The sequence below is a fragment of the Gadus chalcogrammus genome, chromosome 1 (assembly GCF_026213295.1).
Source record: "Gadus chalcogrammus isolate NIFS_2021 chromosome 1, NIFS_Gcha_1.0, whole genome shotgun sequence".
In the NCBI taxonomy this organism is placed as follows: Eukaryota; Metazoa; Chordata; class Actinopteri; order Gadiformes; family Gadidae; genus Gadus; species Gadus chalcogrammus.
Window position 1 is genome coordinate 22871532 of NC_079412.1, and position 17764 is coordinate 22889295.

The 17764-nt window shown below is 45.8% G+C and overlaps 1 protein-coding gene across 2 annotated transcripts; it reads left to right on the forward strand.

Moving 5' to 3' along the window:
- The first annotated feature begins 865 nt into the window (after positions 1-865).
- On the forward strand, positions 866-17332 carry nr1h5 (nuclear receptor subfamily 1, group H, member 5). Of its 2 annotated transcripts, none has more exons than XM_056596681.1 (12): positions 866-974; positions 4460-4614; positions 5174-5303; positions 8758-9198; positions 9507-9647; positions 10816-10946; positions 11566-11664; positions 12158-12254; positions 12811-12927; positions 13776-13862; positions 14518-14631; positions 15721-17332. In XM_056596681.1, the coding sequence occupies exons 3-12, from the start codon at positions 5210-5212 to the stop codon at positions 15912-15914; spliced, it is 1515 nt and encodes a 504-aa protein (XP_056452656.1). In that variant the 5' UTR covers positions 866-974; positions 4460-4614; positions 5174-5209; the 3' UTR covers positions 15915-17332. The 2 variants fall into 2 exon arrangements, with proteins under 2 accessions (XP_056452656.1, XP_056452647.1); XM_056596672.1 differs by having other exon boundaries at positions 4460-4571.
- The last annotated feature ends 432 nt before the right edge of the window (positions 17333-17764 follow it).

The window sequence follows — 17764 nt, forward strand, 5'->3', positions numbered from 1 at the left end:
ATTGGGTTGACATGACCCCTGGTCCTCCCTACCTCCCTTTTGGGACACACACACACACGCACACACACACACTTAAACCCCATATCTGTACACATAAACAGACGAGTCGCGTTTAGGATAATCCTTCTGGGTTGTGAAACAGTGGCAAAGACATTAGCCAGGGGGGGGGGGGGGGGGGGGGTAGCCCAGCGATAGCTAGCGACCCCATGCTAACGACGGCCATCCGTCACCAAGGGAACGAAGAAGAAGAAGAGGCTGTTTATAAACAAACAGTGCTGAGAATTTCCTAACGAGGCGAGGGGGGCCGATAGGGCTGTCTCTCACTGAAGCTAGCGTAGGATGCTAACACCCCCTTATCAACCGATGGAGATTAAGCGGGGTGGGGGGGGGGGTCTAGGGCTTGGCTCAAAAGCACCGGCGGCATGAAGTATTTTTAGAAGAATTTAGTTTTTATGTATGCCGCTGTGTGGTCTTGTTCCCATGACACGACCTGTATAGTATTAAGTGTTAAAAGATATCTCGCCCTCTGGGGCCTGGAACCTTGGTTCTAGGTATGAACAAAATTAGGTATTTGTGTTTTATTTCTGCATAAAATAAACGGATGGACTTTAATTTGAAACAAAATGGACATTTTTATTTGAAGACACAGAAAAAAAACAATGTATAATAAAATACAACATAATAAATAAAAATAATAAATTGAATGCAAAGAAATGATGGTAATAATGATGAAAGTGGTTCAGAAAGTCCATGATTGATCAATTTAATAAGACAGCCCACTTTCAACTATTTACTTTGTGTGTGTGTGTGTCTGTTTGTGTGTGTGTGTGTGTGCGTGTGCGTGTGCGTGCTCGGGAAGTTGTGTGTGTGAGGATGGAGGTCGGCGTGTAGTCAACATTGCAAAATGCTCCTGGTCGACAAACGAAGAAGATTGCAGGTCAGCCAGACCAAGAGACTCACTGCCACTAAAACCGGTAAGAATCTTCCCTTATTGTTTCAACGCTCCTCTCACACCTCACCGCGTTGTGTTGGTCTCTACTTATTTACCGGAGCATGTGACCTGTCTGTTTGCATACATTTGGATGCTTTAGTTCACAGCCTCAACATCAGAAGCCTAACCATCTCTGTAATGACGAATACCTCTTTCAGAGGTGGATATATTGTTGTGCTGGTCATTGTTTTACTCTGCTTCCAGTTTAAACAATACAATTGAGATTTCTACCTCCGAAACGACATTTTTATTAAGTTGTTTGTTGAGGATGACTATCATGTTCCTTTTATTAAGGCTTTAAAGATCCTTTGATATCAAACCTGGCCTAATTTCTGCATAGCACTGAGCCTGTGGATGAACAGGCATTATCAAATCCATCAATAGGGATGGGGTAATCGTACCAGAATACAATCACGTGTCATGTACGATCAAGAACCCACAATACTATGTGTAGCCCTCAAAATCAGTTCAATCAACTCAACACTTCATTAAGGTGCCAATGAAAATGGTTGTAAAGCAAAGACTTTAACTTGAAATTTGACAAGAGTAGAATTTCCCGCTGAACTAAATAGCCAAAAGTCGGCCCTTGGTTTATGATAAAAGTGCATTCCTGAAACAGACACAGAAACACACAAACAGACATCACTAACACGCACACGCACGCACACACACACGCACACACACACACACACGCACACGCACACGCACACACACACATTAGTCTCGTGTGTTTGCCATGGACTTTGCCCACAAATCCTGTGTGCTGAACGTCCGGCAGCTTTAATCTCAGTACCCGTTTTCCGTCCGGATCAATAAACACAAGGTTTTGGGGTCTGGTTGACTCCACAAATTGTTCTCTGGTAAACGGAGGACGCTATCGTAATCAAACTGTTTCCAAGGCTAGTGCTAACAAAGGTTGCCACCTTATTGTCAAATATAAATCATCCAGGACATTCAATAACATAAACATCTATAATATCAATTCTGTAACATATTCTAGTGAGTGCATACGTCTTTGATTGGAATTCCTCATCCGATGCTAAAAGTAAACGGTCAAGTTAGCCGTTGCTAAGAGAAGGATTCAGTGTTTAAACCTGTGATTGGTTCTTCATATTCTAATTGATTTAATAGTGTTTCCATCGGCTGGACAGGATGTTTTAAATGTATCGTAAAAATGGTACAATAATGCGCAGACCAAAAATAGTGCCCCTTTATTCGCAGGACTGCCAAAATTCTAAACATAACAGGAGAAGCCTTAATGGCGGCTACCAGTTTTTCTGACTTAGCACCACGTAGCTTCCTGCTAGCCTAGCTCACGGTTAATCACATGCTAACGTGGCCACTCATTCTCAACCTCTCCAAGCCCTCGTTTCATTCCCCTGATGGAGATAAATCACGGATCTCCCATGGGAGCTGTACGGCCATCAGACCTTTTGTCCGACTCGTGAACAAAACCCTCCTCCGTTTTTGCATGTGACAAGATCTATGTGACATTTGTGCAGAAAAACACATTACCCCTGACGGCCAGTGTCAACCAGTGTCAGGGGATGAAGGCCACTAACATGTCCTCCTCCAACACCCTTGCTTGGGGGGTTGTTGCATTCTTATCTCACTAGCATGGTTTCTCTGGAAGTCCACGGAGAGTTTGAGGGAAGCAGCACACGTGCCTGTTTTAGCCAATAAAGCAATGCCGCGAGCCGCAAAAAAAACTGAACTCAAACATTTCTTGGAGATGTCCAAGTTTTGCTTTTGTTTTGTCACCCCTGTTTTTTCTATTGATATTGGCAGTTGTGTAATGGGCCTGTTGCAAAGGAACAGCTTATGGCTGCTATGATGGACAGATGTTTGTTTTGTGAATCTCATTCAGCTCAACTTTTACCGTAAGCAGTGGAGTTACTTTGTATCCACTTTCCCATTGTTTCTCTCTGCCTGTCTGTCTCGCTCACTTTTTTGTCCCTCTCACTCCTTCTGAGTGTCTGTCTGTGTTTTACTCACTCACTTTCTGTGTGTGTGTGTGTGTGTGTGTGTGTGTGTGTGTGTGTGTGTGTGTGTGTGTGTGTGTGTGTGTGTGTGTGTGTGTGTGTGTGTGTGTGTGTGTGTGTGTGTGTGTCTCTAGTAAATGGTCTAAGTGTGGGAGGATAACCTGAATAATCAGCCGTTTATGTCATATGACAGAGAGAGAGAGAGAGAGAGAGAGAGAGAGAGAGAGAGAGAGAGAGAGAGAGAGAGAGAGAGAGAGAGAGAGAGAGAGAGAGAGAGAGAGAGAGAGATCACTCTTAACTGTTTACAGTTATTAACCTCCTCCCCGCTGCGCTGATCTTCTGACTACCTCTCAAGCGCTCCCTAAATCTGTGTGTGTCCTAAAGGGGGCGAGGCTCACCCTGCTCACCCCAGTCCCCACACACACAAACACACATATGCGCACACACACAAACGGCCCTAAACACAAACGCACGCACACACACACAGACACAGACACGCACACACACACACACACACACACACACACACACACACACACACACACACACACACACACACACACACACACACACACACACACACACACACACACACACCACGCCATCCTCCCACGCAGAGTCTGAACACTGTCCAATATTAACCGGCAACACAAACAGACCGGCCGAAAACAAGGAGCGAGGGTAAACATGCACTACACACACACACACACACACACACACACACACAAACACACTGGGCTGTTGTCCTCATGGTGCACACAAACGTGCACACGTACAGTAAGACATGCCGATTCAGTGTGGCTAGAGGGGTAGAGAGAGGTAGGAGTCTTTGGAGGAGGAGGACTTCTTAGAATGGGAGGGTGTCGCTTGGGGGTCAGTGATGCACACACACACACACACACACACACACACACACACACACACACACACACACACACACACACACACACACACACACACACACACACACACACACACACACACACACACCCCTTCTTCCTCATCCATCCATCTCACCATTCATTCATTCAACCATCCGTCCAGCCAAGGAATCCATCCTTCATCATCCACCCTTCTGACGTACCATCTTTCTAACCCTCCCTCCCTCCCTCCCTCCCTCCCTCCTCTGTGAAGTGTGGGTCCGGCCCAGCTGTTTTGACCTTCGAGAGTCTCGTTTTCTCACCCTCTCGCTGACCGTCCCCAAAGACTCTCCCCTCTCCCTTCCATCCCTCCCCCCTCTCCTCCCCCTCCCCCCCCACCGCCCCCACACGCCAATCCTCCCAGGATGGGGGGCGGAGGCGGGACCTCCCCACCACGCTCAAAACTCAGCTGTACTCTCTCTCTCTCTTTCCCTGTGTCTACGTCTCTCTCTCTCTCTCCGTCCATTCCCTCTCTGTGGGTTGCTCTCTCTCTCTATCTGTGTGTCTCCCTCCCTCTCTTCCTCCTCTCTTTTCTCCTGGGGGCCTGGGACCTCCACATGTTCCAGGAGGCCGATCTTAGAAGCTGAGCCCAGCGAGGAGCCTGAGACCTGGGTGCCGGAGAGCAGAGATCAGCCCGGAGCCCCGCGGTCAGAGAGGACGTCAGAGTCAGGGAGACCGGTCAGTCTGGAGGTGTCCTTCTGTGTGCACGTGTTGTCCCCATGTATGTATCTCGTCAATGCATGTGTTTGTATCCCGTGTGTGTGTTTGTATATTGTGTGTGTGGGTTTGTATACATTTTGTATGTATGTGTGTGTGTGTGTATGTGTTTGTGTGTGTGTGTTTGTGTTTTTATACGTTGTGGATGTTTTACATGTATCCGTGTGTGTTTTGTTTATTGTGTGTGTGTGTGTTTGATAACACATCCACATTGTGTATGTGCTACGTTGCATGAGAGTTTGTGTTTATGCATCTTGTGCGTCCTCTTGTATATATATATGTGTGTGTGTGTGTGTGTGTGTGTGTGTGTGTGTGTGTGTGTGTGTGTGTGTGTGTGTGTGTGTGTGTGTGTGTGTGTGTGTGTGTGTGTGTGTGTGTGTGTGTCTCTGCCTGCCGGTCTGCATCTGTGGATGTATATATATATTTATTTGTTTGTGCCTTTGCACGTGCCTATCATGTGTATTCATTGATTCATTCGTTTTTCCACATGCCTGTGTGTGCGTGTCTGTGCCTGTGTGTGTGTGCGTGTGTGTGCGTGTGCGTGTGCGTGCGTGTACGTGCAGTACTTCCAGTGACAGAGGCGTGCATCGGGGGTCCAGATGAGGGAGTGGTCTGAGATGGAGATGATGTCGTCGGGGGGCTTCCTCTCGGTCCCGGACCCGTACGGCCCCCCCGAGCCCCTCCAGTGCTACGGTGAGACCCTCACGTCCCCTTCCTCTTCATCAATCCGTACAACAGTCCTTCATCCCTGAGCCCCCCGGCTCCACATTCTCTCTCTCTCTCTCTCTCTCTCTCTCTCTCTCTCTCTCTCTCTCTCTCTCTCCTCTGTCTCTCCATAACTATGTCTCTATATTTTCTCTCTCTCTTTTATATTGATTATTTACATGTTTTCAAGTTACAAAAAACTACTATTATAATAGAAATCGTCCTTCATTTTACATTTGAGACTAATGTTAAAGACTAAGCTTTGTTTACCAATAGCCCAATAAGCAAACTTGTGTGAATGGGTGCGTTTTGTAACCACTGCTTCAGTGGGAGAGCTGTGACGTCTGTTTCCCTGGGATTCTGACCAATGGGAACGCGCCTGGCCTTAGGCAACTTCTCAGAACCAGAAGCCCTTAGTGCGGGCAGACATGTTTATATTATCCCATACAGCTATCAGCGCACACTGTACCTCACTAATGATTACATATTATACTTTACACAATGTTTGATAGCAGGAGGATTTTCTGTCTACATCCACACATATTCTCCCATATTATTGCTCTTCTTCTCCCAAGAGATAAAGACTTATAAAGACTAATGAGGTGAATATTTGTGTTGATATATGAGCTGACAAAGTAATCTTTAAAACTATTTAAAGTTAACCATCCACTTTAATGGACAGTGATTTTGCATTGTAAACTCCATTGGCTGACCTAAAGCCCTTTGCTGAACTGACAGTAGGGGAGATCATTGGTTCATATCTCCTCTGACAACCTTGAGGTCTGGCCTCCAGCTTGCATTGTGAAGCCTGTGGTAGACCAGTGTCTACTAGGGGTTCCAAACCGCGGACCAAAGGTTCTCGGTTCAAGCCTGGGCATCCCAGATCTACCTAGGATAGGCATAATAATAATTATTATTCCAAAATATAGAATAATAATTCTAATATGGACAAACAGAAAGAAGCACATAAGAATGTGCTTAAAGTTTCGTATGCATTTAAAAGCTGTCCGTTCGCACTCGGAGTCGCAGTAAGACACCGCGAAATCGGAATGTAAACGGGAATGTAAACGTTATGGACGTGTGTCGGACGTCAAGTGTCCCGGGACAATGGGAAAGGGAGCGTGACGGGACGCCATGTTTACCCCCCGGTGACATCATCATCTCTCTCTCTCAAGGCTGACAGGAGCTCGCCGTTTATTTACGACCTCGGAGCGATTCAATGAAACGGAAAAACATTCTTCTGAGGAGCTTCAGCCGTCCCTGCAGTTGTTTTCCCAAAACGCACGCACACAGAGACAAACACACACGCACACACAATGACAAACACACAACACAGACAACGACAATCACAAACACACAGAGACAAACACGTGCAAGACCACACACACACACACACACACACACACACACACACACACACACACACACACACACACACACACACACACACACACACACACACACAGAGAGACAAACACGAGCACACACACAATGACAAACACACACGCACACAGAGACAAACAAATGCACACACACACACACACGCCCACACACATACACAAACACACACACAAATACAAACACACACAGAAACACAAACCCACACACACAAAGGTTAACTATGCGTTTGGTCCTAGTTGTAGGAGACGTCTTTCCAAACGAATGTTAAAGACATTCTCAAAAAAATTCCAGCCTGCTGTTATCTCCATCCCGCATGACAAGGGGTCGCTAGTTAGCGCTGTGTGTTAGCGCCGTGTGTTAGCGCCGTGTGTGCGTAGCGCCGTGCGCGGCGTGCTGACCGAGTGCGGGGGGCCGGAGGGGAGGACCCCGCAGTGTTTACACAGCGCTTAAAATGGTTTACAAACACTGCTAGAGATAGAGCACCCCCCACGCTGAGACACACTCACACTCACACGCACGCGCACACACACACACGGTCAGGACAGGAAACATCTGGAGAGGGAGAAAGGGTGTGTGGTGTGCGCATGTGTGCCTACGTGTGTGCATGATGTGGACTGAAGGATTATGTATAAACCGTATGAATTGATAGTGTATGAACACACACACACACACACACACACACACACACACACACACACACACACACACACACACACACACACACACACACACACACACACACACACACACACACACACACACACACACACACACACACACACACACATGCCGGACAGGTCAGGAAGAGGAGGGAGCGATGAAGAACTTTAAAGGAAGATTTCCAACAGATTTTTCAGTAACATGATGATGATGATGAAGAAGACGATGATAGTCGTATTTTTATCTGGGTAGGGAAAAATTGCACCGGGAGGGGAGGGTGCTACCGTAGCAGCGACACCCGCAGACTCTGTTACCATGGTTTCAGATCAGGCAGCTAGATGGTGTTCCATCCAATCCAAAGGTTGGACCAATCACAGGACTCGCTCCACCTCAATCGAGTTGAGCACATTGAGATCAAGACTCACGCCATATGAGAGAGAGAGAGAGAGAGAGAGAGAGAGAGAGAGAGAGAGAGAGAGAGAGAGAGAGAGAGAGAGAGAGAGAGAGAGAGAGAGAGAGAGAGAGAGAGAGAGAGAGAGAGAGAGAGAGAGAGAGAGAGAGAGAGAGAGAGATGGCTGTGGAGGTCCCTGGCGACTGTGTGAAGGACTCAACTGGGTCCTGCTTCAGAGACCCTACTCCAGGCTCCCCTGTTTGTCGTTCGTATTTTATTCCGTCCCCTGCGTCCAATAATATAACGGAACGCATGAGGTCCCACATGCATGACGTCAGCGGCAGGGCCGGACTGAGGCGGTGTCTGGCAGCCGGCCTCAGAACACACACACACACACACACACACACACACACACACACACACACACACACACACACACACACACACACACACACACACACACAGACACACACACACACACACACACACACACACACACACACACACACACACACACACAGACACACACACACACACACACACACACACACACAGACACACACACACACACACAGACACACAGACACGCAGACCCGGCCTGCTGCTGTTGTGCACCAGTTTAAACACTATGGTTAGACCATTAGAGTGGAGCCATTCATGCAGCCCTTCATTCAGCCCCTGAACACCCATGTACCCTGAAGTCTGGCCTCAGGCCTTTTATTTATTCTTATTTATTCTGTTTGTTTATCCGCTTAATGAACCTCAACCACACTACGAACTGCAGTTGTCCTCTAGTCCTGAGCAATTTGGTTGTTTTAATCAGTAATACTTTTAAATGTTTTCATTTGAAAAACTTGAATTCTCTGGTCATCTCGAAACAATCCTCCCCCTCCTCCCCTTCCTCCCCTTCCTCCCGCTCCTCCCCCCTCCTCCTCCCCCTCCCCCCTCCCCCGTCCTCCCCCTCCTCCCCTCCTCCCCCTCCTCCTCCAGACATGCTGTCAGACCCCCTGGCCTTCCCCTTCCAGGAGCCGGACTTCCAGCTCCTCCCGTACCCCCAGCAGCAGTACCCCAGCGGCCCCGGGGCCCTCCCCTTCCACCACCTCTACGGCTCCACCGCCTCCCCCACCACCACCACCTCCTCCTCCTCCTCGTCCTCCTCCCCCTTCTCCTCCTCCCACCCCTGCCTCCCGCCGTACCAGTACAGCCCCCACTGCTCCGAGAGCCACTTCGGCCCGTTCGGCCCGCCGGCCCCGGAGGCCCCCCAGTACGGAGCCCCGGAGCAGGGGAGCGGGGTCGGAGCCCTGCCCCAGAACAGGAGGTCCCGGCTGGGCCCCGGCGGCCGGGCGAGGGCCCAGGAGGAGCTGTGCGTGGTGTGCGGGGACAAGGCCTCGGGGTACCACTACAATGCGCTCACCTGCGAGGGCTGTAAAGGTGAGAGGTTTCCCGTCCACCACGTAGGCACGGCTACTTTATTTATATAGCACATACACCGGGCAGACTCAAAGAGCTTCACGTAGAAACATAGAGCAGACATATCGAGCAGAAAGCTAAAGCAAACATACAACACAATGAAGTAATACAATAAAATAAAAATAAATGCAAGGATAAGAAATTAAAGTGCAATGTATTTAAAATTTAGCAGAAAGCTATCGCAAACACAGTGGTCAGAGTTGGGGCAAGTCTTAAATCCTCAGGGAGTTTAATCCAGAGATGTAGCATACGATTCACCGCTGTTGCAGGTTTCTTCCGTCGGAGCGTGACCAAGAAGGCGGTGTACCGGTGCAAGAGCGGCGGCGGCTGTGAGATGGACATGTACATGAGGAGGAAGTGCCAGGACTGCCGGCTCAGGAAGTGCCGCGCGGTGGGAATGCTAGCTGAATGTAAGCTAACAGGGATACTACCTACATGTACGCTTGCTATCTGAGTGTTAGCTAACATTTGCTGCTGGATGCTAGCTAAATGTAAGCAGACTTTCAGGCCTTAAAGCAGGGGTGTCAAACTCATTCTCACCCCGGGCCACACAAGCATTACGGGTTCCCCTGAAAGGGCCGGTTGTAACTGTAAGACTATATAATTTAACTATTCCTTAAGATATTGTTACATTACTCTCTCTCTGTTTGATTATTATTTATTCAAGTGTATAATATACATTGCATACTGAAAATATATGTAAGCAACTAAGAAAATTGCTCTGTGTTATAATAACATAAATCCCTTTAATTTATCAAGTTAAGAAAACCAACATTACTTAATCAATCAAAGATCAAGTGAATAAAAATGAGTAATATTATCAAACATAAGTTATTACATGAACAGGGTACGTCACATCTCAATATTCTGAGCAACCTCTTTCAAAAACTGCTGGAACTGGCGGTGATCCAGGCCACACGCCTGTATCACTGCCATATAATGACCAGTTGACCGTTGTCATTTTATCCTCCAGTTCCAGAACCATTTCACACAGGGCTTCTTGGTGGCGAATGCAATGATAGGTTATCAGAGGTGTGTGGCAGAACTTTTCTGCATTTTCGCCTTTTTTTTTAAGATCTTCAAATTAATTTGAAGCTCCCGCGGGCCACATAAAATGAGGTAGCGGGCCGGATTCGGCCCGCGGGCCTTGTGTTTGACACCTCTGCCTTAAAGGCTGACAATGGATCCACGTCGACGCAACGCAAGGACCACGCAGAGGCTTCGACACAGTCGTGAACCGGTTTTCATGCTGCGTCGGGTTTTATTGAGCGGACCAATCACAGCCTTTGCTGCTGTGTCTCCTCGTTGGAAGGCTATCATTGTTGGGAGGCGCAAGTCCAGCCCTTGGGGTGAACGCAAGGAGGGTCCTTAAACCCCCTTGCTTTGCGTCGACGTGGAACCATAATCAGGCCTTCAGTTGTGTTAGCTACAATATTTGCTATGGTAATGCTAACTGATTGTAGGCTAATGTTAATGTTGTCGAAATGCTTGCTGAATATAAGCTTAGAATGGGGACCAGTTGTAAGGGGTATGTTTAGGTAATGGGAGAGATAAGAGATTGTATTTGTTTTCCTTCAGGCCTGCTGACGGAGGTACAGTGCCAGTCGAAGAGGCTGAGGAAGGGGTCAAAAGGTCGTCTGGGAGGCCAGGAGGAGGAGGAGAGCACAGAGAGAAGCAGGGTCAGCTCCTCAAACAGGCTGCTAGCACAGGTAGCTAACATCAGCATATCCACTTACTAGCACAGGTAGAAACCACTAGCAGAGGTAGCTAATACCTGTGCTAACCCTAACCTAACCCTAACCCCTAACCCTAACCCATCAGTATATCCATTTACTAGCAAATGTAGCCAACAGCTGCATGCTAGCACAGGAAGCTAACAGATGCATCTACATCTACTAGCAGAGGTAGCTTACAGAAGCATTTTCATTTACTAGCAAATGTAGCGAACAGCTGCATACATATACTAGCACAGGAAGCCAACAGCAGCGTATCCATATGCTATCACAGTTAGCTAATATCAACCTTCATGTTCAACCCAAAGTAGCTTATATGAGCGTATGAATCTGCTAGCAATGGCAGCTCTCTATCCATATGTGTGTATGTGCTGTGAATGTGAAGAAAAGGGGTATGATTAAATGGAAAAGGGGAGGGAGTTTTATACTTCTTCCTACTCCTTTTTCCCTATTTTTCCTTATTTGTGAAATAACCTTAACATTGTTTTTATTCATTGATTTTCGTGTTTTTTATTTTGTTTTGCATTTTTGATAGGTTTGATATATAGAAATGTAATCAATTAAATTCAACATATGTTTATGTGTTCTGTGCCAGTCGCTGTCGTCCAGACTGTCCCGGGACCAGGAGCTTCTCCTGCAGAGGGTTCTGGAGGCCCACCGGCAGTACCGGGCGCAGGACGGGACAATCAGCCCGGTGGGTCACCTTTCACCTTTGGGGATTTTGTTTTTGAGATTCTGTAATCGTGAATTTGGTCGGGTTGATAAGGGTTCTGTGTAGATTATTTTGGATGGTTTGGAATTCTGTATAGTATTTGTGATTGGCCACAGGGTTTAGTACACACTCTAAAGGTCAAATGGGCCACATTAACCTGAATGTTTGGAGGTTATGTCACAGAAACAGAATTTCAGTGAAACCACCATTCCCTCTCCTTGCATTTTCCTGCATGAGCAAATCCACACTCAACTACTTACAGTATGTGTGTTTGCTGCCATCTTATGGTTTGAATCCATCAATGATGCTGTCTGGCTCTGCTGATCACATCCTATGATCGAGTCCAAAACAAACAACGCTTTCAATTTAAAACAAACAACAAACCAGAATGTGATTTGTGTTTCTATGTGGGTGAAAGCACTAAAACGATAACTAAATGCCGTCTGTCTTGCGTTCCTGTGTTGGTGTGGGCTAGATGTTTGAGTGGCCGTACGTGGAAGATGAGGAGTGTTTGTCGTACGGAGTGTCCTCACACTTACAGAGATTGCTCCAGTTCGCCAGGACGTTGCCGGGTAAGACGGAGTGGCGTAGGAATGGGGTGTGAACGAAACCAGGCAGCGGAAAGGCCTAGAAATGTGTTGAAAGCACCCAACCCTAATCATTGTTGGCCTGCTCAAGCATTCTTCAAATTGTGTATTTGTCAATAAGTGCCTACTTTTATACAGTAGTCAATGATGATGATTAAGACTGTGTGATGATATAATGAGATACACTGTATTTTATGATTAGAATATCTGATAATATAATGAGGCACACTGTCTGTCATAATGATTAAGACAATATGATAATATAATGAGGTACACTGTCTGTCATAATGATTAAGACAATATGATAATATAATGAGGTACACTGTCTGTCATAATGATTAAGACAATATGATAATATAATGAGGTACACTGTCTGTCATAATGATTAAGACAATGTGATAATATAATGAGGTACACTATGTCATAATGATTAAAACAATATGATAATATAATGAGGTACACTGTATGTCACGAAGACTGTTTGATAATAGTACAGTTACAGTGTTTGTACTGTGATGATGAGTCTCTGTGGTTCCTTCAGGCTTCGACCTGCTGGATGTCTCCGACCAGGGCACTCTGCTCTCCGCCTGCTCCCTAGAGGTCATGTTTCTGCTCTCTGCTCAACAGTTCTCCCATAACCGGGTCGCCCCCAGCCCAGGTAACCTCCTATCTAGGTCTCCTATCTCCTACCTTTAGCCCAGGTAAGGTCTGCTATCTAAGGACCATACCTGTAGCCCAGGTGATCCACCACTCACTCAGGTGTGTTACCTGTAGCCCAGGTGATCCACCACTCACTCAGGTGTGTTACCTGTAGCCCAGGTGATCCACCACTCACTCAGGTGTGTTACCTGTAGCCCGGGTGATCCACCACTCAATCAGGTGTGTTACCTGTAGCCCAGGTGATCCACCACTCAATCAGGTGTGTTACCTGTAGCCCAGGTGATCCACCACTCATTCAGGTGTGTTACCTCTAGCCCAGGTGATCCACCACTCACTCAGGTGTGTTACCTGTAGCCCAGGTGACCCACCACTCACTCAGGTGTGTTACCTGTAGCCCAGGTGATCCACCACTCAATCAGGTGTGTTACCTGTAGCCCAGGTGATCCACCACTCACTCAGGTGTGTTACCTGTAGCCCAGGTGATCCACCACTCACTCAGGTGTGTTACCTGTAGCCCAGGTGATCCACCACTCATTCAGGTGTGTTACCTTTAGCCCAGGTGATCCACCACTCACTCAGGTGTGTTACCTGTAGCCCAGGTGATCCACCACTCACTCAGGTGTGTTACCTTTAGCCCAGGTGATCTACCAGGGCTGCGGCTACTTAACCTGTATTCTAGGTGCTGGAGCTGCTGTCCAATTACCCTTTTTAAGTCATTGAATCTTGTCTCAACTGTAGAGCAGTTTTTGTGAGTTTCGAAATGAAATGATCCTCACTGTACATGAAAGACTAAATAATAAACCTTTGTGTTTTTTAATGGCCAAAATGTTTGTTTTTATCCTATAGCCCTCCAGCCTTTCAACATCTCAACACACCACTGGCTGAAGAGCTTGGAGACCAAGGAAAACAACTGCAGGACGTCACACAATTCAGGTAGGGAGACAAATATCTGCTATCTCTGTATCACAATTATCTGTATTAGGAAGCTGTGTGTGCTTTTAATCTGGACAGAGATAGTGGTGTTGTGTGTTTTGAAGAGTGGTGTTTACGGTGTGTATTTTCAAGGGGCGGGTTGTGTCTTGATGGTGTTTATTTAAAAGGTGTCATCTGGTTTAAAGTGTTATGGGTATTTGTATGTGTATTTAGCTCTATGTTACTGTTTTGTATTTGTGTTGGGTAAATATTTTCCGTACGTTTGTTAGTGTTGTCTGCTTTGGTCATTAATGTGTTATATTGTATTTATGTGTTGTGTGTTTGTATCTATGTGTTGTATTCATGTGCCGTGTGTATTTATGTGTTTGTATTTCTGCGTTTGTATCCATGTGCCGTGTGTTTATATGGTGTGTGTTGATGTGTTGTGTATTGATGAGTGTGTATCTATGTGTCCTGTATTGATGTGTGTGTATCTATGTGTTGTGTATCTATGTTTCTGTATCTATGTGATGCGTATTGATGTGTGTGTACCTGTGTGTTGTGTATCTATGTTTCTGTATCTATGTGATGTGTATTGATGTGTGTTTATCTATGTGTTGTGTATCTATGTGATGTGTATTGATGGGTGTGTACCTGTGTCCCCGGCCCCCCGCAGAGCCCAGCGAGGACCCCCTGACCTCGGTACTCAGCTTCTTCCACAGCATGACGGCTCTGAGGGTGACGGACGCGGAGTACGCCCTGCTCACCGCCACCGCACTCCTCTGCTCCGGTGAGAGAGAGTGTGTGCGTGTGTGTGCGTGTGCGTGTGTGTTTGTCAGGTCACTGCAACCAACGGTCAAAATGTAATAACAAGGTGTACACACAGCCTTCTGCAATGGTGAGTTTCGTCTGAATGTGTAGAAATGGTTCTGTGAATGATTCTGATCATTATTAACGGTGATGTCAGAAGAGGTGGACATCTAGGTGGACACTGTCGTGGCAACGTCAGAGTTTGCGTCTAAGACAGATGAGATATTTAGATGCAAAAAGCACACAATAATCTGGACAATTGGTGGTCATATATATTTGTAATAAAAGTACGAACAAAGATACATCACAACATGCATCAACAAACAATAAAACAGGCAAACATTACAATAACCGGAGGCCTCAGATGGGAGTTCTCACTGCGTCTTACTTCATACTCTAAAGGTACGCTCTGAGAAGTCTGCTTAGTAGCTAAAGTCAGGAGCTTTTATACACTAAGATCGGATTCTCGAGGGCAGTTGGCCCCCAATAAACCAAAAGCCTCTGTTAACCAGATGTTAATCTATTGATTGAAGTTCCTTCAGAGGTTAAGAAGGTGGTTGAGGCTGTTCCTTATCACCCTTTGCTTCTCTGCGCTCCCCAGGGGGGTCAAGGCAAACCGGCCCAAACCAAACTACAGACAACACGGAAACGGAATGTGAAACCAGATTACATCACATGAAACACTAAGATTTACATTTTAGAAGACCCTGCAGAATAGCAAGATTCCAAGAACGGAATGTGAAACCCGATTACATCACACAAAACACATTTTAGACGACCCTGAACGTAACATGTCGATTTTCCATCACAACACGTCAGAAGAGGCAGATTTTCAAAACGGCTTGTAACGGCTAAACACACTGACACCTGGTGGTATAATATGTCACCTTAACCTTGTTGTAACACGTGTAAAGAGCTGACTGTCCGTTTCAAACAGCCCGTCCTATTTTATATCTAATTATCAAAAAACAACATTTCCAGTTTGCCTAGTGAAGAAGTAGCGTGCAATCCTGTGGTTGGCTGTTTCTGCTGTACTCACCCATCTCTCTCTCGCTCCTCGCGGGGCCAGACCGGCCCGCCCTGCACGCCCCAGGCACGGTGGAGAGCCTCCAGGAGGTGGTCCTGGAGGTGCTGTCACAGCTCTGCGTGTCCCAGGCCAGGGAGTGCAGCGGGCCCCAACACTTCGGCCGGCTGTTGGGCAGACTCACCGAACTGAGGACCCTGCGACACAACCACCTTCTGCTGCTCCGACAGCAGCCGTAGCCAATGGCACGGCCAGAGAGCCACCGGGCGACCAATCACAGGGCAGCCGAGTACACGGACAGCCAATTAACAAGTGGGTCAATCACAGGCCTGTAATTGAACACTGGGCCAATCGAATGCTGTCCGTTTTGGCCTCCTTGTCCCTGCTTCAAACGTTTTGTATTACTATTGGCCGCTTAACGATCACTGGGTTAATGATTTCATGAACCGTTATTTTATTTTTTTAAGGATGTTTTTTTTTATGTGCAAGAGTTTATATTGTATATCTACCACATATGTACTTTTAAATACATTTAAGACAGTATTATTTTTGTAATGTGACGATAGAGATCTTTCATAGGCCCTCGCTGATCAGGTGAGGTAGCTGCAGCCAATGGGAGCTAAGCCATATTGTATTGGCACATTTCAACACAACACCACCGACTTTCTATTGACTACACACACCCTTATGATTATACAAAGCAGCTGGCATTGCAACAAGACATCCAACAGCAAGCCTTTTGTTCGGTTGTCAAATACCTGTCATGCCCTATTGCAAACATCCCAAGATGAAAGACAACAGAAACCATTTGTGAGAACGAGTCAGGTACACATAACATTATGACACATGTTGACATCAGTCATGACATGACTCCTCCCATGGGTGGGTCGTTTATAACATGATTCACATTCAAGCACTATCGTTTATAGAGGAAGTAAACATGGTTATCTGTTACACTGAATTATCAATATTGTATAGCATTTCTAAACTATAAAATGGCAGTTTCCGGCAGAAAATGCTGAGGGTGCTGGAGTGAAAAGTGAGGTTTGAAATGTTTGATTAAAGCCACATAGTTTAAGACGTAAAGAAATGTTAAATTGCTTAAGTGAAGGGATTTGAACAGTCTAAATGGAGTAAACAATGTAAACATGCACATCATTTTAAAAAATGTACAATGGTTGGAAACAAATAAAGTGAAGTTTAACAATATTCTCTCATTTTTTATACCTCCTTTTTCTAATTTTTTTTTCTCTCCGAAAGAATAAGAAATAGAAAATATATTTGTACAGAATTAGAGCGCTTCATGCAGCACTCTATAATTAAAACAAAACAGCCAAAGGGTTCCAAAAAAGTCTTTTAATAAGAGTTGTTATCAATGAGAAAAATACTGATTCAGAAAAAAACAAGTATTTGGCCAGTAGGTTAAAATCTGCAGCCCATAAACGTGTCCCCATGAGCTTCATATTGTGGAAACCGTCAATAAATAAACTCTATTCAAGTTAAAAACACCTCAGTAGAAACATTTGCAAAGAAAGAAACAAAAAACACAGGCTGTATTGTTCAAAAAATCCTTTTACATTTCTTTTTTTAAATAAAATATTTTATTCTCAATTTCAACCATTATAGCTTTCTATAGCCTTCCATAAATAAATTATTTTTTCTTTGTATTTAAAAAAAAAGATAATTCATATATCAAGAAGAGTACTCCTTGCGACGCACACACACACACACATAGCAGCCTTTCTGATTGACGTCCGCAGGGCAACGTTAAATTAAGATTGTTCAGAAAGACGCGCACACATCTGTACATCAAGTGTGCCTTTACAATATATAGTGGGAATTCTTTTATAAAGATTGAAAATGTAAAAAGCCATCGTGTGCGTGTATGTGTGTGTATATAAATAAAAATGTCTTTCATAGAAACATGACACCATCTCTCGTGATGGTGCACTTCATTGGCAGTAGCATCAAAAATATATATGTAGAAAGGGGGCGGGGCAACCGTGACCATGTGCCTCCAGACCATCCACGAGGGGAGGGAGCGGGGTTCAAAAAGGGGCGCTCGTCTAGCTTATTTCTTTGCTACACA

Bases quoted from the DNA above. Each gene is read 5' to 3' on its own strand.
- nr1h5 (XM_056596681.1), top strand. From the start codon at position 5,210: ATGAGGGAGTGGTCTGAGATGGAGATGATGTCGTCGGGGGGCTTCCTC. The intron at 9,199-9,506 runs GTGAGAGGTTTC...CCGCTGTTGCAG, and splicing joins CACCTGCGAGGGCTGTAAAG to GTTTCTTCCGTCGGAGCGTG. The intron at 12,928-13,775 runs GTAACCTCCTAT...TTTATCCTATAG, and splicing joins CCGGGTCGCCCCCAGCCCAG to CCCTCCAGCCTTTCAACATC.